We start from the raw sequence: 20632 nt of genomic DNA on the forward strand, positions 1-20632 counted from the left end.
CTAACTAACAATACCCCAATGGCTTCTCCGTCCTCGTCACCGGAGCCGCCGGCTTCGTCGGATCTCACTGCTCGATCGCGTTGAAGAAACGCGGCGATGGCGTTCTGGGTTTCGACAATTTCAACGATTACTACGACCCATCTCTCAAACGGGCCCGACAAAAGCTCCTCGACAAGCACCAGGTCTTCATCGTCGAAGGCGATCTCAACGACGGGCCCCTCCTGGCCAAGCTCTTCGACGTCGTCCCCTTCACCCACGTCCTCCACCTCGCGGCTCAGGCCGGCGTACGGTACGCCATGAAGAACCCACAGTCCTATGTCAGCTCCAACATCGCCGGATTCGTCAACCTCCTCGAGGTGGCGAAGGCGGCGAACCCGCAACCCGCCATCGTCTGGGCTTCCTCGAGCTCCGTCTATGGCCTCAATACAGAGAACCCATTCTCGGAGGAGCACCGCACGGACCAACCGGCGAGTCTATACGCGGCGACGAAGAAGGCCGGCGAAGAAATCGCGCACACTTACAACCACATCTACGGTCTCTCACTTACCGGTCTCAGATTCTTCACCGTGTACGGACCATGGGGAAGACCGGACATGGCTTACTTCTTCTTCACCAAAGACATCCTCCAGGGGAAATCCATCGACGTCTACAAGACCCAGGACGACAAGGAGGTGGCGCGTGACTTCACCTACATTGACGACATCGTCAAAGGCTGTGTCGGAGCTCTCGACACGGCGGAGAAGAGCACCGGGAGCGGCGGGAAGAAGCGAGGGCCAGCGCAGCTGCGAGTGTACAACCTCGGAAACACGTCGCCAGTTCCGGTCGGGAGACTAGTCGGAATCTTGGAGGGGCTGTTGGGGACGAAGGCGAAGAAGCACGTGATCAAGATGCCGAGGAACGGTGACGTGCCCTACACGCATGCGAACGTGAGCTTAGCCTACAGAGACTTTGGCTACAAGCCGACGACGGATCTCGCCGCCGGTCTGAGGAAGTTCGTCAAGTGGTACGTTGGTTATTACGGGATCCAACCGAGGGTAAAAAGGGAAATCTCTCGCCCCGAAGATTCCGGTTAATCTGCTCCTCCTCTCGCCATCATCATCACATGCTTATTTTCTCTTTTTTTTTCTTTATTTAATTTTTTAATTTCCAAAAACCCCAACAAAAAAAGAAAAATTCTGTATTTTCCGTTAATTATTATTATTATTATTGATGTTTGTGGTCCAATTTAGGATGGGAGATATCTGTGCGGGGGAAATTAAATTGTTACAGCTTGTATTGTGTGTAATAATGGACAGATATAGAAGGGGAAAGGGTATATTTGGTAAAGACATGAGTGAGGGGTAGAACTGGAAATATGCGGTGTACTTTGTAATAAATGATGGTGTACTGATAAACGTGCGGTTACGATCTGCTGGAAAAGGCAAAGGGCAGATCTTAGCCGTTAGATTTTTATTTAAAAGGAATGATATCTGTGTGTCCGTAACTGTAACATAAATCATATTATTATTCTCTTTCTAATAATTTGCTGTCTTTTTTTATTTTAAAATAAAATCGGATAACGGGAATATGACTTGTTATATTATTTCTTTCTTTTTTAAGTCATTTTGGCAACCATTAGATCGTCGGTCCACTAGTAATATCGGGAATAATAATATGCTTCTGATTTTTTTTTTAAAATCTCTTGAATAATAGATTATATTTTGGCATTTCCCACCAAAAGTAGTATATACATCACAAATTGAAATAAATAAAATGATACTCAATTTTAAAATTATTTGAATATATAAATTGATATTAAGTTTGAATCAAACAAAATATAAAATAAAAGAAAAAACAAAAAAAAGTAAATGAATATTCTTCTCAAAACGAAAATTTGGTAGAATTTAAATCGAATTGAAATTTGATATAAAGTTACATATATAATATTTTTAATACTGATAAATTAAAATAGTAGAATAAATCAAAATTCTAAATATTTAGCAATAAGTTGACTATATATATACTTGAAAAAAAAAAGAATAATATTCCAATTGCAACACCATCCTTATCCAATGTTGCACCTTTATGTGACACACAATGTTTGCTATATAGGGAAAAATATATATATTATGGGGATTATTAATTTGTAATTGCATCGGGATTAACTACTAATCTTAGATTAACTTCATCAAATACAACACGAACTCTATCGAAGATGGAAAGGGAGACCTCGATCGCATCTTTGGGCTTTTTTTTTTTACACTTTCGGCCCTATAGTTTTCAAGAGCGTCTAAAAAGCCCATATTTGGATATTGAGAATTCATATATTTCTCATTAACATCTTGATATTTTTCTATTATTAATCTAAAATAAAATACTCAACATTTTTTCTCACGAAAAAATAAAAATTCGAGTGAAATAAAAAAAACATGCTTTTACCTACGATTGATAACAACAGTGATGTAAAACGGATTAGCTCGGTCTAGATCGGTTCGAATCAAACCAGATAAAAAATAAAAATATTATAAATTAATATAATAATAAATAATAAAAATTTAAAAATATTAAAAATAAAATATATTAAAATCTAATAACAATATTAAATTTTAAGTAATTTTAAAAAATATGTCTCGTGAAGTGGTTCGCGATGAGCTCGTTTCGCGGCTAATTGGCTCGTTCAATCTGGAATTTTTTCGGAAAATATGGACGAGCTTATGAGCCAAACACATTTTGACATCACTAATATAAGCCAAACCAAACTCAAATCCGATTAAAACTAAAAATAAGATTCATATATAACAACCCCACTTATTGTTTTTAATTCATTCGTGGAACAATAGAATAATAACCATGAAGATCCTACAGAATTGCATGATTCATTATAATGTTAGAAGTGGAAACGTTAGCTGACCTTCCAAATTGGACCAAGAAGTCTCAATTGTTACATTTTGATTGTTTGCTTCCTAAACAGAAACAAAACCTATGGAGTATATTTCCATGTATTTAGTTCAACAATATTGTCTCAATTAAAAAATAGAAAATTATATATATATAACGGTCTCTCACTTACCGGTCTCAAAATACTCAACATTTTTTCTCACGAAAAAATAAAAATTCGAGTGAAATAAAAAAAACATGCTTTTACCTACGATTGATAACAACAGTGATGTAAAACGGATTAGCTCGGTCTAGATCGGTTCGAATCAAACCAGATAAAAAATAAAAATATTATAAATTAATATAATAATAAATAATAAAAATTTAAAAATATTAAAAATAAAATATATTAAAATCTAATAACAATATTAAATTTTAAGTAATTTTAAAAAATATGTCTCGTGAAGTGGTTCGCGATGAGCTCGTTTCGCGGCTAATTGGCTCGTTCAATCTGGAATTTTTTCGGAAAATATGGACGAGCTTATGAGCCAAACACATTTTGACATCACTAATATAAGCCAAACCAAACTCAAATCCGATTAAAACTAAAAATAAGATTCATATATAACAACCCCACTTATTGTTTTTAATTCATTCGTGGAACAATAGAATAATAACCATGAAGATCCTACAGAATTGCATGATTCATTATAATGTTAGAAGTGGAAACGTTAGCTGACCTTCCAAATTGGACCAAGAAGTCTCAATTGTTACATTTTGATTGTTTGCTTCCTAAACAGAAACAAAACCTATGGAGTATATTTCCATGTATTTAGTTCAACAATATTGTCTCAATTAAAAAATAGAAAATTATATATATATATATATATATATATATATATATATATTTGTAAAGAAATAGAAAATTTTAGATATCCTCTAGTTTTTTTATCATTATACTATTTTTTATATTATAGCCGTTAAAAATATAGAAGGCAAAACTAGTTTATAATGGAGTTTTTTGGATCTATCTTCCATCACAAACTTATAATTCCAAACAGAAATTATAGGAGATAAACGTGTACGTACATGGTTTATCTCGATTTCTATGAGAAGGCAAAGCATTATGTACGGTTTTAAAGTAATTGAAATACTAACCTTTAAAAAAAAGAGCTATATAAAAAGGATGATTAGCTTTGAATTTAATATAAATTTTGAATTTCACATGATAAAAATGGATAGATAATATGGAGACAAGTCATGGAATTCTTTGCGATCGTAAGGTTCTTTTATAGTTGAAAGAGAAATTTTACCGTACCGCTATAAGATCCGCATTGATTTATGGTAACGAATGTTGGGTGGCGAAAGGATAACATATGTCTAAAATGAGTGTGACTGAGATAAAGATGTTGAGTTGGATGTGTGGACAGACAAGGTTGGATACAAATAGAAATGAGACTATTAAAGAGAAAATAGGTGCAATAGGTATAGAAGAGAGGTTCAGAGAGAGACGTTTAAGATGGTTTGTACATGTACAACGTGCGCCGGTTAGAAAAGTTGAGAGGATATGAATGGAGGTGAAGAAAAAGAGAAGCGGTAGACCTAAGCTTATTTGGAACGTGTAATTAGGAATGATTTTGAACTGTTACAAATTCTAAAGAGTTAATGCAAAACCGAAATGAGTGAAAACGAAGAATCTAAGGGTGGGCGTTTCGGAAAATGGTTCGGGTTCGGGATGGAATGGATCAGTTCGGTTCTTTTGGTTTTACAAAAATAGGTACCAATCGGATTTTTTATTGTATTCGGTTCGGTTCGGTTTTGGTATCAGTTTGGTTCGGTTTCGGATTTTATTAAAAAATGTTAGATTTTCTTTAAAAATATTCGGTTTTTTGGGATTTTTAAAGTTCGGTTCGGTTCTGGAAAAATTCGGTTCTCTAAAAATGGTACCTTTCGGGAAATAACAACGGTTTCGGGTTGGAAAAAATACCGTTTTAACGATTTAGTTCAGTCCGGTTTCGAAGAACCGAATCGAAACGTCCGATTAAGACGATTTTAATGTTGATGTTAAACTTTGAACGAATGATTGCGAGGGGAGAGAGACCCTTTGATGGAAAAAAAAGGTTTCACCCATTAATTAGATTGAACTACTCACAACCGTACAAATAAAATACTTTTAATTCATATCCAGCTGTCCTCCTCCAAGGGACTTTGACCCTATTAATACCATTTATACACACCACAACAAACTAAAACTACCAAATTTCACCTTACACAAACTCTCCATTATAAGCGAATATTTCAAATATATTTATTTTAACTATTGGATATATCTCTAATATTAACCGCATGGTTATACAAGAGTCACTTGACACATGCCAACAACAAAGTCGTTTCAATGACCAGTCTTATTACCTCCAAAGAAGTAACCTAATTATATATTATCCAAACTTGGATAGTTAAACCGGTGGAATGGAGACGCAAAACGTGCATTTAATCTCGAGTTCGAATCTTAAATTTGGTGAAAGAGTTATAATTCAAATTATATGGTTGGTTCCTGATCCCATGTTTAATCTCGATCTTGGTTAGGATACCCTATCATCAACAAAAAAACCTAGTTACATATTCTAATATATAGTTCCATTAGATCTAAGTATCATCATATATTACTATTCGTGAAAAAAGTATAAATTGCTAAAGACAATTGGAGTTGGGGTGACCATTTCGGTTCTTAACCGAATAACCGATCGAACCAAACCAAATAAGATATAACCATACTCGAACCGAATCTGATATCAAAATCGAATGATTATGATTTTTTTAAATCCGAAAAAACCGAACCGAACCAAATCGAATATCCCCGAAAAAACCAATTTCTTTGAAAAAATGAATTTTTACCGAAACCGAATCGAAAAATAATCGAATCGAATGGTTATAGTTTTTATATAATTGAAATAACCGAACCCGAGCCGAAATACGAAATGGTCACTCCTAGTTGAAGCAAATGATTTTAAAATATTTATGGAAATAATCATATTATTCAAAGTTACATTATGTGTGTATTTAATATGGTCGCCGACTAACTAACAATACCAATCTTTGCACTGACCGTATAACAAACAAACAAACAAACATTGGAGTATATATCTATCGACTCGTCAACTTTTGAAGAGGAAACAACCCTCAAGTCGACGAGGTGACGTTAGATTCTCTTGGAATTCACTTTTATCTGCTTTCCGGTTTAGTCCTGATTTTGGCTAGGAGATTCTTACAAAAAAATATATTTTATACGACTTCTGATATATGATTCTCGATTCATATTATAATATAGACATTTCCAGTTAGATTAAGTAATAGGGGTATTATATTTCATATAAAACATTACATTAAATGCCCTATTCCATGTATTTATATACACGACCAGATCAAGACCACATACGCAATATAGTTGCAGTTTCCATTTCTCAAAGTTCAAAAGTTTATCGTCTCTCTCTCTCTCTCTCTCTCTCTCTCCGAATAACACCATGGCTCGAGCACACGAACAGGGAACCGGTGCTGTTCACGGCTTCCGGTTCTCCACGGTGGGTTCGCCCCGACCGACTGCACCTGGTACAACCCACGAACCGACCGGTTTAGACCTCGCCATGAAGCTACACTACCTTAAAGTCGCATACGTTTTCTCGGCCGAAACGGCGAGTGAGATCGACGTGAAGAAGGTGAAGGAGGGCATGTTCGTTTTGTTCGAACAGATCTCCTGGACCACTGGAAGATTCCGCCGCCACGTATCGGGACGTCCGTACATCAAGTGCAACGACTGTGGCACTCGGTTCGTGGAGGGAAACTGCGACTTCACCGTGGAGGAGTGGCTCCGTAAACCGGACCGGTCCGATGATGAGCTCCTGGTATACCATAAACCGGTTGGACCAGAGTTGTCTTTCTCTCCTTTGATCTATGTTCAGGTAAGTAACTAACCGAACATACGATATTTATCAGCTCACAAGTTCTCGTGGGTATTTTAAAAGTTCATGCAAAAAACATACATCTTTTTTTTTTTGGGTAAAATATGTTTATATATATAAAAAAAATAAGTCATGCTCGGAAGCAGATTCTATTCTAACGATTTGAAGTTCAATTGATACTAAGATTTTATTTGCGTGTACTATACAATTGTACCACCAAGTTCTATCGAATTATAATATAATTAATTATACTTAATAATAATATTTCGAAGACTTCATTTGATAAAAAAAATTTATCTTTCTCATCTTCCATTTTCCTGGACATAAAATGATGAGAATATATGGATGTTCGGTTTGATCGTACAAAGCTAAAGGTGTTGAATGATTATTATACATAACGGTTTGATATGAAAGAAAATATCATATTTTACTTTCATTTGATAAAATATAAATGTTTTTATCGTTTCTAACCAAACGATGGGGACACTAAACCGGGTGGAGATTAAACTAAAAATATAACTAACATCACCGGTTTATTTCGGTTAACCTGTCGTGTCGGTGCAGATGACCCGGTTTAAGTGCGGTGGCCTATCATTGGGCCTGAGTTGGGCCCATATCCTCGGAGATCCGTTTTCGCTCTCTTATTCGTTCAATCAGTGGGCCCATGCTTTAGCGGGTAAGAAGGTCTCAATACCCTCCAACAGACTGAGCCCGAATTCTGGCCCAGGCCCAGATCCGAAACCGGTACGAAAAGATCCGGTTTTCATCAAGCGGGTCGACCCGGTTGGAGATCTCTGGGTCACTCCCAACAACAAGAAAATGGCGTCATTCACTTTCATCCTAACCGTTTCTCAGATTTCGACATTTTTTCCGGAGAAAATATCGATAGCTAACGACGGCGATCAGATTCCAGTTTTCGAGACTCTGTGTGGGATCGTATTGAAGTGTGTGGCGAAAGTTCGGGAAGAATCAGAGCCGGTGACTACGATCACGGTCGTCAGGAAGGATGCGAAGGGGCTGAAACCTAGGTCGGTGAGCAACGATCAGATGATATGCTCGGTCCAGGTGGATTTTCCGGTGGCCGATGCAGCTCTGCAGGAATTAGTGAGACGTATCGTTGAAGGAACAGATGTAAGGTCTGAGATCGATGAAATCGTTGAAAGTGACGATGGGGTTTTGGATTTCGTTGTGTACGGAGCGAGATTGACGTTTGTGGATCTGAGCGAAGTCGATTTCCACGGGGTGAGGTTGATGGGGAATCCGCCGAAATCGGTGTATTGCGGGATTCAGGGGGTAGGAGACGCCGGAGCGGTGGTGGTGTTGCCGGCGGCTACGGCGGAGGGGAGGGTAGTGACGGTGACGTTGCCGGAGGAAGAGGTCGAGAGGGTAAAATCGGAATTAAATAAATGCGGCATGTTCCCGCCGGAAAACAGCCGCGAATGAGCCACGTCAGCGATTTTTTTTTTCGAGTACTTGAATTTAAATAAAAAGTTGGCGTACAACGGGATACAACTTATGTATAATTAAGTGAATTTCATTTACCTACCTCAATTTTACAAAATATATTTAAAAAAATAAATATCTAAACTTTTAATTTTATCTAATTAATATTTTAAATATTCTAAATTAATATATCAAATATTAAAATATTTTATACGAGTATTCCAACTCATCAAATCGAAAGTAAAGTAGTTTATAATATCGATTTAATTTTTTATATTATAATTAATATTTAATTTATACATCATCGTTGAGATCGTGAATTTTTATGGATTTTGTGAATTTTATTTTTATGTTAAAAAATAATATTTAATTTATATATCGTAATTAGAATTAAAATTATGAATTACTATCGATTTCATTAGTTAAGATATCTATTTGAATATTTCAATATTTGGATATCAATTTAAAATATTTTAATATTTAATATATTAATTAGATAAAAAATTTAGGTATTTATTTAATATATTTTATAAAATTGAGTATTTTTACGAAATTTTCTTTATAATTTATCATACAGTCTAGATGTAATATATAATATATATACACAGATACATATGATTTTATTTTATTTTTTCTGTTTTATGTACGACAAAAAAAAATAGTAGATTTGGAGGGAAAATGTAATTGTATTAGAATTTTTTTATTAAGATGTAAATTGTAATAATAAAAAGCCTTTTGAATTTGTTATACAGATTGAATTTATCGGTAAATATCCAAACTATATAGAAAAAAAATCGGTCCGGCAAAATAACCATGGATAATTTGATGAACTAATCAAATGGTATTAAGTAAAATCAATTTATAAGGAATTGACTAAAGTAATATATCCGTTTAAAAATTGAGATAAACTCAAAATTTCCCAGCAGAATTGGTGGAAAATAAATTCATAAACTAGTGGGTTGGAATAATAGTTTTCGAACATGAGAAACATGAAAATATAAATCCCAAACTTGAAAAATGGTGCCATAATTAATCATTTTATATGAAATTGTATAAATTTTATGATGAAAATTGTTATTTTTTTAATTAAGAGGAGGGGGTTTGTGACCCCATTCTATGCCGTTTCTAACACATATACATATATATATAGACACATAAATACATGTCTATACATATGTATATATATATGTATATTTTGTATTTGTATATAAGCATGCATACATTGCATAGATATGCATATGTATAATAATTAATGTATATAAGTATGTATACGTATGCGTTTGTTTGTGTATATATGTATACATATGTATATATATATTTATATGAGTGTATGATAATTGGCAAGAAATTTTCCCTAAATAAAATAACAAATATGTAATTTTTCTTTACCAAAAAAAATATATATATGTAATTTTTCAATTTAAAAAAAGGATAAATTTGTAATGCTCGCGTGTAAAAAAACAAGAATGTGTAATGAATGCATGTCAAATCCGCAGGATTCGGGGAATGTTGCCACACTGTATTTTTTTAGTTTCCTTTTATTTTCTCTGTTCTCTTCTCTTGCTCTCCTTTTCTCCAAGATTCAATTCGATTCCAATTCAGCACAAAAAAAAAAAACCCTAATTTCCTGAGACTGTTTCCACGGAGAAACAAAAGGGCGAAATGTCACTGTCGTTCATGACGTCTTGAGAGTCATAGTCACAAATCTTCAATCTTCTTCCTGGGGATTGCGTGGACAGCAAACGGCAGCGAAAAAGGTAGGATCCGAATCCCGAATTTGTTTTTGTTCGAATATTCTAATGGATTGCGCGTTCGTGCTCGAAATGGCAAATTTTAATCTGAAATCTTCAGTTTTTTCAACAATTAGAGAATTACGAAACCATTAATTTAGTCTCTTCCTCGCGTCCTTGACTTCTTTATTAAGTATTCTCGTTCACGTGACGTGAGGTGTTTTATTTATTGAGGAGTAACTGGGGAACATGGGAAAAGGTAACGTATAAAAGATGGTTTGAGATTTCAATACCTTTTCTGGGCAAAATCGGAGGAACCCATCTCATCAAAACAACAGGAAGGTCTATTTAGAGTTCCATGTTCATAAATTCTTCCTTTGATGTATCGATTTGATCACGTATAAAGTTGGGGTTTTTATGTTCTTTTGCCTTCAAAGTTGTCATTTTGATGAACATGGCACAATCAGTTTGTTTCGGGGTTCTCTGCTTTATTGCATTTGTTTGATCTTGTGGTCAGTTAATTATTGGATTCGTTTTGGGCCGATCTTGTGATTTCGATACTTTTGGTTTCAGTTTTAAATATATGTCCGAGAATAGATTTGATAGTAATCATATAATTGATTTGGATGCAGGGAGAGATTGAATTTCCAGGGTTTCATCTTCTTGCTTGATTCATCTTTGTTATATATAATACAAATATATATATATATAACTAAAGATGGAACAGATTTCATCCGATAATATACATGGAGTCATTTTAGCTGTGTCTTCGAGCATCTTCATCGGTTCTAGCTTCATCGTCAAGAAAAAGGGTCTCAAGAAAGCTGGTGTAAGCGGAGTTCGAGCAGGTTTTCAGATTCCTCTGTTCTCGAGCTAATCTTCTACACAATACCCGTCTTCATTTGAAGATATCGTTATTTATCAATATCGATACTTTTTTTAACTATTCTTGGCTTGTGATCAGGTGAAGGAGGGTATGGATATTTGTATCAGCCTTGGTGGTGGGCTGGGATGATAACAAGTAAGTTTGGACTTTTCGGTTATTTGATATACAGATCGATATTTTCCTCTTTAAGACAGGCCATTTTCTACCAGAATCACATGATTGCAGCTGAGTAATATGAAATCTGTTTGCTATTTCACCTTTTTCATCACGTCAAAAGGTTCGTCGAACCAAAATTGTGGAAAGGAAACTGAAAAAATGTGGGTTATGTTTGGGATATAAAGATCTGATAACTTGAAGAGAGTGTATCACCATTTTTCTTTCAATCTCATTTGCAGTGATTTTCGGGGAAATCGCCAATTTTGCAGCCTATGCATTTGCACCGGCTATTCTAGTAACACCTTTGGGAGCTCTAAGTATTATTTTCAGGTATATCAACTGTCCAACATGTCCATTTTCATTGCATAAAGATGATAAGTCTCTGAAAACAGAAACCGTGTTATGCAGCGCAGTGCTAGCACATTTCATTTTGCAGGAGAAATTACATATTTTTGGAGTACTAGGCTGTGTCTTATGCGTTGTCGGGTCTACAACTGTTGTTTTGCATGCTCCCCACGAGCAAAATATCGATTCAGTTAAGGAAATATGGCATCTTGCCACTGAACCAGGTACTTCCAGCAAATATAACTAAAGTTCTTTTTTTTGGTGAAAATGTAAATTTTGTTAAAAAGTTCAAGTTTTTACACAGGATGAAAGCGTATGCATTTGAAAATACCCAAAATATAAATTTCCATGAAGATGGACTAGAAAGCTTCAATGGAAAGATAAACATGAAAAAAAAAATGATTCATACTAGAAAGCAATATAACTAAAGTTTCAGTGACCCAACTTGGGTAGTTCAACTGGTGAAATGGAAGCGTCTGTCCCGCCCCGAGTTCGAACCCCAGGTTGGGAAAGGAGCGCATAATTCAAATCACATGGTTGGTTCCCAGCCCCGGGATTAGTCTGGGCCTCGGCCCAGGAAACCCAGTTACCCAAAAAAAAAAAAACTAAAGTTTCAGTGTGTTTACTACTTCAATCTAGTTTTGGTGTCTAGATTTGATGGACTGAACCATAAGTCTGTTTCTGATTGTGTTTCTGCTTGATCATGTTTCCTCGTGTATTCTGCCATGATCTTGTTCGTGGTTCTCATACTAATCTTCTGCAATGGACCACACATTCTGAAATGTTTCTTGTGTTTCTGGTTGATCAGGATTCCTTGTGTATTCTGCTGTGGTTTTGTTCGTGGTGCTCATACTAATCTTCTACTACGAGCCACGTTATGGGAGGACACATTTGATTGTATATGTTGGGATCTGCTCTTTGATGGGTTCACTCACTGTACGTTCACATCATTTCCCGAGCTCTCTCTACTTGTTTGTTTTTATTGGCTTGGCTTTTCGTTGATTTAAGGAGGAGTTCTTGTTTATGTTTTGGTTTTGTGTAGGTTATGAGTGTGAAAGCTGTGGCAATTGCCATTAAGCTGACATTTTCCGGGATGAATCAGTTCAAATACTTCCACGCATGGATTTTTATTATCGTGGTAGCCATATGTTGCATTTTGCAAATCAACTACTTGAACAAGGTAACGAGACTTGTAGTCAGTAGTTTACATCATTGAAGTAAGATGATGAGATTTTAAACTCTGTTCTAAGAGACAAGGTGAGGAATTGGACATTTCCAATCATATGACACATTGCTTCCTCTGGTTAGAGACCCGAGGCTCTCGCCATTGTTTCCCTGCTGAAGCTTTTGAAACCTTTAAAACCTGTTTCTTCTCTGGTTTTGTGTTTCTTGTCACTGTTTTTACCTTTTGGTTGGTTGCTTTATGATGGGATATATGTGATGAAGAATCTCTGTTTTGTTTTTCTCTGCAACAGGCACTGGATACTTTTAACACAGCAGTGATTTCTCCTGTTTATTACGTAATGTTTACAACCTTCACCATCTTAGCTAGCATGATCATGTTCAAGGTAAACTTCCCTTCCTTCTCTTCACTCTGAAGTAAAACCTTGTTAATGGTGGAATATGAAAATATTCTTGCATTTTTCCGCAACTGGGGCAAAGAAAGAATGTAACTATTCAAGAATCTTGATGTTCTTTCTCCTGACCTTCATTTCTTGATACAAGCATACATACGTACATACATATGTATGTATATACATACATACATACATACATACATGCGTTTGTGTGTATAAGAAAAAAGTCTATATCTTTCAAGAACTTGTGATCTTGATGAAAGTAACAAACATGTCTCTGCATTCATTGGGTATGTATGTGTATATATACATGTATTATAACAGGACTGGGCTTCTCAGAGCGGTTTACAGATAGCGACAGAGCTTTGTGGCTTTGTGACCATTCTATCGGGAACGTTCCTTCTCCACAAAACCAAAGACATGGGAAATAGCGGCAGCGGTCGCGGGGTTTTCCACACGCCAAGAGAGACTCCTGTCTTCACCAACAACAGCGGTTCCAGTCACAGCTCCAACTCAGATTGCTAGTTCCTTTTGTCTCGGATTTCATCAACGGCTCTGCTTCTTCTGTTTGAAAGATCCAACGGTACAGATTCTGTCATGTACAGGTAACGTTGAGACACCAAAGAAGTCTTCAAAGGATTGGTTTTAAGGGCTCTTTCTGGGTGAAGGGGTGTGTTGTATTTGGAGATTTTGGCCGATTTTTTCATTCCTTTTCTGGTTTTTGTTCCTGTAAACACATCCTCTGTGATTTTCATCAATGAAAGATCCTTTTTTTACACTCTTCTCTTGAAGAAAACAGACAGAAAATGTACAAGATTGGGATGGAAGATGAAATGTATATTCTCCTGTGTATGTGTTATGAACTGTTTAGTCGAGATGTGAGATCGACAAAGGTTTCTTCGCTGCAAGGAATGGTGAGCCCTCCCATAGGATGATCGAACCCGAACTCTTCTTCGGATTTCTTTAGCAAATCTTGAAACAGAGGCTGACTCAAGAATGATATCGGAACCACGAATCTCTTCCTCTGGGTTTCGCCAACGTAAACAGCAAGGTGTCCCTTTGGGACAGCAGCAGAGTTTGACGCAGAGAACAGCTTTGCTTGCCTGATGATTTGCCTGATAGCCATGGATTCTGATGCTCTGTTTTTGCTATAGATGATGATGATGATGATCTGTTTTTCTTGTAGTGCTGAGAAACTGTGAGAATTTGTTGAAGGTTGAGGATGGGGGTAAGGAGAATTTATAGATATAATGATGTTTAAACTATGCCCTTTGACTGGTTTTTGTCTTTTGTCTTCTCATCAAGAACATTGTTGATGCATTGCAGAACAATTTGCACATTGATGTGATGAAGAAGCTTAATATATTTTTTGTAGACAAGTACACATGGTCATGATAGGTAGGTGGATTGTGTGATACCAGCATTGACTTCAGCCACAGAAAGATCCAAGCTTCTTCTATCTTATATAGCCTTGTCATGTGGTCCTGTTCTTCAGCTCTCGTTACTTCTTGTTCTCTTCTTAGAGACAGCTTCTGGGTCCATCAAAAACTTGTTCAAAGAGATGAGATTTAGCAAAAAGTCTTGTGAAGGAGTGCCCATCAAGTTGGCATACTGTTTTGAGTTTCTGCGATATATTATATAATGTTCATTGGGCTTTCGGTTCTTTAGACAATCTTATCAGGTTATGAAGACAGAACCATGTGGATAATTGGTCTGGTTTTGTGTCATGTAGGACATGTATGTACATTACTTCTCAACAACCCAACATTAAGAGTGTACACTCTAAAAGTCCTGGTTTTAGTAATCTGAGAGCCAAAACCACGTGCTTCTGTAGGTCACCCATCCAAATAAGGAAGTTATCAGCAAAACTTCTTCTGACACATCTCCGTATCTACACACAAACATCCACATCCATTTTGATTCAGAAAACTAATACTCAAGCAAGATTCAAGATTCTATAAAATGGCGGTTTTTAGAGGTTTTCTCGGCACCCAGCAAATCATCGGACAGTCTGGTAAAAGGACTTTCTTCTGACACGGCAAGGGTTCTTGACACTTGACAGTGGATGCCGATGAGAGAATCTGAAGAGGAGAAATCTTGCACAGGTTTCATACTTGAACCGGCCCTGGTTTCAGGCTTTGCTAAGCAAATAATGAAGAAGATTTTTGGGTTTGATCATCCGATTGGTGGTTCAAGCACATACCCTGTGATGAAAGCTCTGTTTACTTATGGTACAAGAATCCATGATAATGTAAAATATTAAGAGCATTTCATATATCTCGAATGCAGACACTCTCTTCGGTGTGGATGTCCATCCATGTATAGGCATTGGAACGTGAGAGAATGGCATTACATAATATCTTTTTTACTCTCTTTCCTCTTCAATCTGCGAGCGTGTGTGTGTGTATGTATGTATGTATGTATGATAAAGGACACAGAAGATACAAATGTTTGCTTGATGAGATTATGAGCGAACATATCCGGTCGTTCCAAGGACAGGCTTACAAAAACAGTACTTCATACTTTGGGACCACAAAGAGCATTCTAAACGCAAGGGGAAAACATGGATGTTTTCCTGTTCTTATTCCTCTAATCTTACACTTAGTTTCTGGATGATCTTTTTTCTTTTGTTGGCTAATGAACCAAAAACAGGAAACTAAACCAGGCAAAATCCACAGGAGGCATATATATTTATGGCATCGACGAAGGCAGTCATTGAGACCGAGTTCTTAGCTCTTACTGTGTTTGCTCCACAAGTATTTTCTCAATCGCTTCCACGAAACTTGTCAAGCTTTCCTGAGTCTGTGGGTCCAAGGAATTCGCCATTTCCTAACAAATAAACAGATCATGATATAAGTGAAGGCAGGCTCAGTTAACATTAGAGATGCTGCAAAAAAAGAAAAAAAAAACTATTCTGTTTCAATTTCGTTCTCATCGACTATAATGTTCGCATTCCGCAATTGTGCTGATTAAGCATATGATACAGTAACATCTCATCCATTGAAACCCCCCTGCTATTGGTTTCTTACTTTCTTTTTCCCACATAGAATAACTGATTTTCTTGACAGCAAATACCTCTGTTCTAAACTTTTGAAGACGGTATGGAAATGCAGAGAGTATAACCTCACCTCAATCTTGCAGATAATGTTTGAGGAGATCCTCTCTGAGCCAGAGAAAGAGTTCTTGATAGATACCAGTTTCAATGGAGTATTCAGTAGAGGCCAACTAGTAGAGACCTTTAAGAATGCATCAACGCCTCCAACCATATGAGCCACAATTGTTTCTTCCTTGTCATAGTATTCAAATGTGTGCCTGTGATAAAATTACAGATATGCAGTGCACCGGCTAGCTCAAACAGCTAAATGACAAAAAGTTTTATTTGTGTATATATATATAGATGTATATATGTATATATTTGCTAGGCATTGGATCGAGTGTCTCGGGATTATGACACTGAACCATCATAAACTAGGGAATAATTTGCTGGAAATGTAAGGCTGACCTGGATTTATTCGAACTTTTCACCATATATTTTCTTAGAGTGCTCAATATTATCCTCTCTTGCACTTTGCCAACAAACCACTGCAATGGAGATCGTGTTTGTAGCACTGCAGGGTGTAGAGATACCTGCCTGCAGTTTTATGGTATGTTACACCGCATGACATTTTGATAAAATCACCTTTCCAATCCAAAAACATATGTCTCCTTAGAGATTTATTCAGCTAATAGCAAAATGAAATTAAGAGCTTGGTAAAAACATATATCCCATGGCCTAATCTTAGTAACCATATCAGGATGATTGTCAGAGTAAACACAGAATAAGCAAAACTTTGATACAGGAAATGAGGTATAGAACCTAAAGATTCATCAATCCAAATGACAACCAGTTGCCCGACTTAGACGACAGTGAGGCTGCATGCCACGGCAGGAAAAAGCCAAATGAAAAGGTTCTCTACAACAGTCTATCCTTAAACAAGTAACTTTGATCGATAAGACGTGAAAGTTATGTGTAGTAATAGCAGTTTCCCAGCATGGGACTGTATGATTTTTTTTCCGGCTTTGAAGATATATATCATTGGGAATGCTTAAGTCAGAAGCTGAAGAGATACTTTTGAAAAATTAAAACAACAAATAGAAAGCAAAGGTGCACATATACTTTAGAGTGATTCCAAAGAAGCACAAAAAATTAGAGCACAAACCTGAAAGAATGAGTGGCCTCAATGATGTCCCCTATGTATACATCATTTGGAAACATCTGAGGAAAAAAATAAAATATGGATTTGGATGTTATTCAAACAAGGGCTTCAGACAGAGTAAACAGATACATTTTTCAATATCCAAGCAAATAAAAAACATGAATAAGTCCACATTAAACCTACTTAAAAAAAACATACAGAAGACATCTACATACCTCAACTTTTTTTATCTCCAGAGTTTCATCCTTAATTTCGATAAGCAATTCATGGATCGATTCAGATGGCTCGGTGGTGTCATCGATTTTGTGTTGGCCAAACAAGCCATCTAATTTTGGAATGTATGTCTGCAACTGGAGCCTAATGGAGTTCCCATCAAACTCAAGGACCTTCAAACCAGTCAATGCATCCTCAACCTGTTCTACAGCATCAAACCTGGAGGTAGAGGAACACAAGTAAAGACACAGTTACGGGTATCAGACCAAAACCAAGTTGAAATTACCTTTTACTCACTAAATCCAGATCCTCCAAGGACTTGAGAATCATTCTCTTCTCCTGAATCTGGTCTTCAAGATCCAAACTCTGGAAAAAAAAAAAGGATAAAGAGGGTCCATAGAAACCAAACAGAATATGCAACAGATTTCTGATCTTTCTATATTCAAATTAAACAGAAAAGAAAAAAGAAAACACAAGTTCTCGGACACATCATAGGACAATATTGGGACAAATGGTACCCATATAGTGAAATGTAACCATTGAAAAGTTTCTGGAAGTTTTAGGTCGCCAAAGATATCTTGGTCAGCGTAAAATCAAGCTTCTGGAAATCTAGAATAGAGTATTTTTCTTGAGAAACAGAGATGCAAAGGAAAAAAGAAATCTTTTTGATTAGCTTGCTTGGCCAAAGACAAACAACACTCTGTAGAAACATTCGATATTCTCACCTCAAGTCATGTAACATTTGGAACACAAGGGGATTGAAAGGTTGAAGATGAAATGTCTTATGAAGTCCCTTTCTAGTTGTTTATGTATTTGTTGTATGGAACCAAAAGGAAGGATTGAAGAGCATCTGAAACTTTGGGAGATATCTTCTTGACAGATACTTATTCTTTTCAAGGAAAGGAAAATCACACTTTTCAAGAAAAAAAGGAACCATAGAGTATAAATGTATCGAACATCATATGCACATATTGTACATCCCAAGAAACATAAATATCAAACAGATTAGCTGAAAACTGCACACCTTAAAATTTTCATCAATTGAATTCGATATATCCCTTTTGTTGGTCGAACAACTGGCTGGTGGATTCTCTTTGACTTTCTCCAGATCCTGCATGAGATACATAAAATGATAATAAAATCTCTTATCACTGCAGATTAGTCATTAGGACATCATGGATGCAACCTGGAGAAAGTCTGTTAACCTATCATGGAAAGAGCAAGGGAAAGTAACCTGATATGATATGGAATCCAGTGACAACAAAAGACCTTCAAGATCTCTTTCCAGTACATTAGAGTCTGGACAATTCAAGAACAAAACTCATACAGTGATGAGAATGTGACCTCGGAAGCCACACTTATGCACTAAATCAAAATAAGAACAAAAGAATTTCACCTTCGACATGAGTCCTTGAAAGACGCTCAATTTCTTCTGAAACCTTGGCACTTTCAGCCTCCACGGAGTGAAGCTCTTTTCTCAAATACTCCAAGTAATCATCTGTGGCATTTATCTCTTCTGCATCAGTTAATTCTCTTTTTGCATCATATGACAAAGGGTCATCATATTCAAACGTTTTTTTCAAAAGGTATGCATTTATTTCAAGGATGACCGAGCTTAAAATCCTTTGCAATGTTACCAAGAAAGTAAACCATAAGAACATTTGTTCAGACCCTAGAAAACAAGAAGAGACTAGAGATAGAGTGAAGTAAAAAAAACCTGAATCTTCGATACCCAATAAATCAACATCAGAGTACTCGTCAACAATCTGCTTCACTTTCGTCTGCACAAATTAGAACACAGAAATTAGATTTCCAGATATGAGATAACACGGATGTCCATCGAGCTCATATGCATGTTGAATTCTAAGCACAAAAACCAAAGCTAAATCAATCTACAGAAGAAAAACTGAAAGACAGTCCTCAGACACGCGATTACCTCGAGCTGAAAAGCAAAATCTTGGACCATGATGTTGGAATTCGACAGAGAAGATTCTTCTGGCTCGTCCTCGCAAACTCTGTGGAGAACCTCCAGCTCTTTCACGCGGCTGCGAATTGGGACAAATAAATCAACAACCAAAGCGAAATTCGAGGATTGCACAAACGGAAGACAATGCGAAACAAAGATAGAACCTTCGAATCTCGTGAAGCTCCAGAGAAGCGTCGAGGGAACCTTCCATGGTAGCAGCTTCTGCTAGGTATGGGTTTTCGCGCTACTGTATCGAAGTGAGAAACTGGAAACTGTGAACTTTGGAAGATGACGATTTGATTTCAAATGGGAAAGGCGAGGAGGAGAACATAAAAAGAAACCCCAAAATTTAGACTTTACTTTCACATTCACCCCTTATATTATCTTTTATTACAAAATCAGACCCAAATTAGAAATGTTTCTTAACCGGCGCCAACCGGTTATATCCGGTTTGAACTAAGCCGGATCTGCTGAGATCATAGATTAGCCGCCGCAATATATCATTTTGTTATTTTTTCTCCCACTTTACCAAACCCCTCGCTGATTCATCTCTCTCTCTCTCTCTCTCTCTCTCTCTCTCTCTCTCTCTCTCTCTAATTGAGGAAAGCTTTTAGTGTTGCTTGTGTTCTATTTATCCGTCCATGGCGGAAGAAAAGAGCGGGCCCAAGTTGCCTATCCCGGGCAAAAGAAACATACTTATAACAAGCGCTTTGCCTTACGTGAACAATTTCCCTCATCTCGGCAACATCATCGGATGTAATTGAATAATCCATATTCTCTGTCTGCCCTTTGATTTCTGTATATATGAATACGCTATATGTGTATGCATGCATGTCTCTGTTTCTCTGTGTCTGTGTCGTAACCGTGTATCAATATGGTTTTCCTTTGTTTGAATTCGATGAAACGTCTGATGATCAGGTGTTTCTGTTCTTGATTTTACATTTCCTGGGTTTTCTCTTGCTTTTTATTGAATCGGATCTTCTTTTCTACTTCAAGTTTTTTTTGTTGTTATTGCCATTGTTCTTCTGTTTTCTTTCTGTGAAGGGCATTATTCTTTCTGTTCAGATGCATATATGAGAAATGTTCAAATCGAATTGACTTTGAAATATACAGAGACTTTATTTCATGTTTTTGACTATGGGTTGAAGAACATAGATGGTGCCGATAATATAAACCGAATGAGGTAAAATGAAAGTGCAGTTCGTGTCAGCTTCGAGCAAGTAACAGCATCGAACAGTTGACTACCTCATGTGAAAGGAAAGGACAGCTCTTGAGCCAACAATGGGGATTTTTTTTTTTTGGGGGGGG

The 20632-nt window shown here is 36.6% G+C and overlaps 6 protein-coding genes across 10 annotated transcripts in view; 4 read left to right on the top strand and 2 right to left on the bottom strand.

The window, feature by feature from the left end:
* LOC104804801 (UDP-glucuronate 4-epimerase 6-like) overlaps window positions 1-1495 on the top strand; it is a 2132-nt gene extending 637 nt beyond the window's left edge. The window contains 1 exon segment of the mRNA XM_010529158.1: window positions 1-1495. This exon segment is cut by the window's left edge and continues 14 nt beyond it. Within this exon segment, the coding sequence (XP_010527460.1) occupies window positions 1-1073 (1073 nt within the window). The 3' untranslated portion in view covers window positions 1074-1495.
* A 4562-nt stretch (window positions 1496-6057) lies between these two features.
* On the top strand, window positions 6058-8324 carry LOC104804802 (protein ECERIFERUM 26-like). Its single transcript, XM_010529159.2, has 2 exons — window positions 6058-6812; window positions 7377-8324. The coding sequence occupies exons 1-2, from the start codon at window positions 6378-6380 to the stop codon at window positions 8253-8255; spliced, it is 1314 nt and encodes a 437-aa protein (XP_010527461.1). The 5' UTR covers window positions 6058-6377; the 3' UTR covers window positions 8256-8324.
* Window positions 8325-9793: 1469 nt separating this feature from the next.
* On the top strand, window positions 9794-13725 carry LOC104804803 (probable magnesium transporter NIPA2). 4 transcript variants are annotated; one of them, XM_010529163.1, is made up of 9 exons: window positions 9794-10012; window positions 10618-10833; window positions 10950-11006; window positions 11267-11357; window positions 11436-11596; window positions 12181-12308; window positions 12415-12552; window positions 12848-12940; window positions 13274-13725. In XM_010529163.1, the coding sequence occupies exons 2-9, from the start codon at window positions 10704-10706 to the stop codon at window positions 13472-13474; spliced, it is 999 nt and encodes a 332-aa protein (XP_010527465.1). In that variant the 5' UTR covers window positions 9794-10012; window positions 10618-10703; the 3' UTR covers window positions 13475-13725. The 4 variants fall into 4 exon arrangements, with proteins under 4 accessions (XP_010527465.1, XP_010527464.1, XP_010527466.1 ...); XM_010529162.2 differs by lacking the exon at window positions 9794-10012 and adding an exon at window positions 10056-10327; XM_010529164.2 differs by lacking the exon at window positions 9794-10012 and adding an exon at window positions 10056-10244.
* Window positions 13726-13782: 57 nt separating this feature from the next.
* LOC104804804 (auxin-responsive protein SAUR21-like) lies at window positions 13783-15296 on the bottom strand. Its single transcript, XM_010529165.1, has one exon. The coding sequence runs from the start codon at window positions 14073-14075 to the stop codon at window positions 13806-13808; it is 270 nt and encodes an 89-aa protein (XP_010527467.1). The 5' UTR covers window positions 14076-15296; the 3' UTR covers window positions 13783-13805.
* Window positions 15297-15391: 95 nt separating this feature from the next.
* Window positions 15392-19624, bottom strand: LOC104804805. The gene is made up of 12 exons (XM_010529166.2): window positions 19489-19624; window positions 19295-19403; window positions 19076-19139; window positions 18755-18856; window positions 18593-18657; window positions 18383-18469; window positions 17645-17724; window positions 17361-17577; window positions 17149-17204; window positions 16452-16580; window positions 16078-16261; window positions 15392-15778 (listed from the first exon to the last, which is right to left on the bottom strand). Exons 1-12 carry the CDS (start codon window positions 19533-19535, stop codon window positions 15686-15688), a joined length of 1233 nt encoding a protein of 410 aa, XP_010527468.1. The 5' UTR covers window positions 19536-19624; the 3' UTR covers window positions 15392-15685.
* Window positions 19625-19868: 244 nt separating this feature from the next.
* Window positions 19869-20632, top strand: part of LOC104804806 (methionine--tRNA ligase, cytoplasmic-like) — a 7271-nt gene continuing 6507 nt past the window's right edge. For both annotated transcript variants that reach the window (XM_010529167.1, XM_010529168.1), the window contains exon 1: window positions 19869-20080. In XM_010529167.1, coding sequence (XP_010527469.1) covers window positions 19966-20080 — 115 coding nt within the window. In that variant the 5' untranslated portion in view covers window positions 19869-19965. The remainder of the gene's footprint in view (window positions 20081-20632) is intronic.

This window comes from Tarenaya hassleriana, unplaced genomic scaffold (assembly GCF_000463585.1).
Source record: "Tarenaya hassleriana unplaced genomic scaffold, ASM46358v1 Cleome96, whole genome shotgun sequence".
Classification (NCBI taxonomy): Eukaryota; Viridiplantae; Streptophyta; class Magnoliopsida; order Brassicales; family Cleomaceae; genus Tarenaya; species Tarenaya hassleriana.

Excerpts from the sequence above, each read along its gene's own strand:
- LOC104804802 (XM_010529159.2), top strand. The coding sequence starts at position 6,378 with ATGGCTCGAGCACACGAACAGGGAACCGGTGCTGTTCACGGCTTCCGG. Across the intron at positions 6,813-7,376 it reads CTCCTTTGATCTATGTTCAG|ATGACCCGGTTTAAGTGCGG; the intron begins GTAAGTAACTAA and ends GTGTCGGTGCAG.
- LOC104804803 (XM_010529163.1), top strand. The coding sequence starts at position 10,704 with ATGGAACAGATTTCATCCGATAATATACATGGAGTCATTTTAGCTGTG. Across the intron at positions 10,834-10,949 it reads TGTAAGCGGAGTTCGAGCAG|GTGAAGGAGGGTATGGATAT; the intron begins GTTTTCAGATTC and ends GCTTGTGATCAG. Across the intron at positions 11,597-12,180 it reads GCATCTTGCCACTGAACCAG|GATTCCTTGTGTATTCTGCT; the intron begins GTACTTCCAGCA and ends CTGGTTGATCAG.
- LOC104804804 (XM_010529165.1), bottom strand. The coding sequence starts at position 14,075 with ATGGCTATCAGGCAAATCATCAGGCAAGCAAAGCTGTTCTCTGCGTCA.
- LOC104804805 (XM_010529166.2), bottom strand. The coding sequence starts at position 19,535 with ATGGAAGGTTCCCTCGACGCTTCTCTGGAGCTTCACGAGATTCGAAG. Across the intron at positions 18,857-19,075 it reads ATTGGGTATCGAAGATTCAG|ATGATTACTTGGAGTATTTG; the intron begins GTTTTTTTTACT and ends TAAATGCCACAG. Across the intron at positions 16,262-16,451 it reads AAAAGTTCGAATAAATCCAG|GCACACATTTGAATACTATG; the intron begins GTCAGCCTTACA and ends ATTTTATCACAG.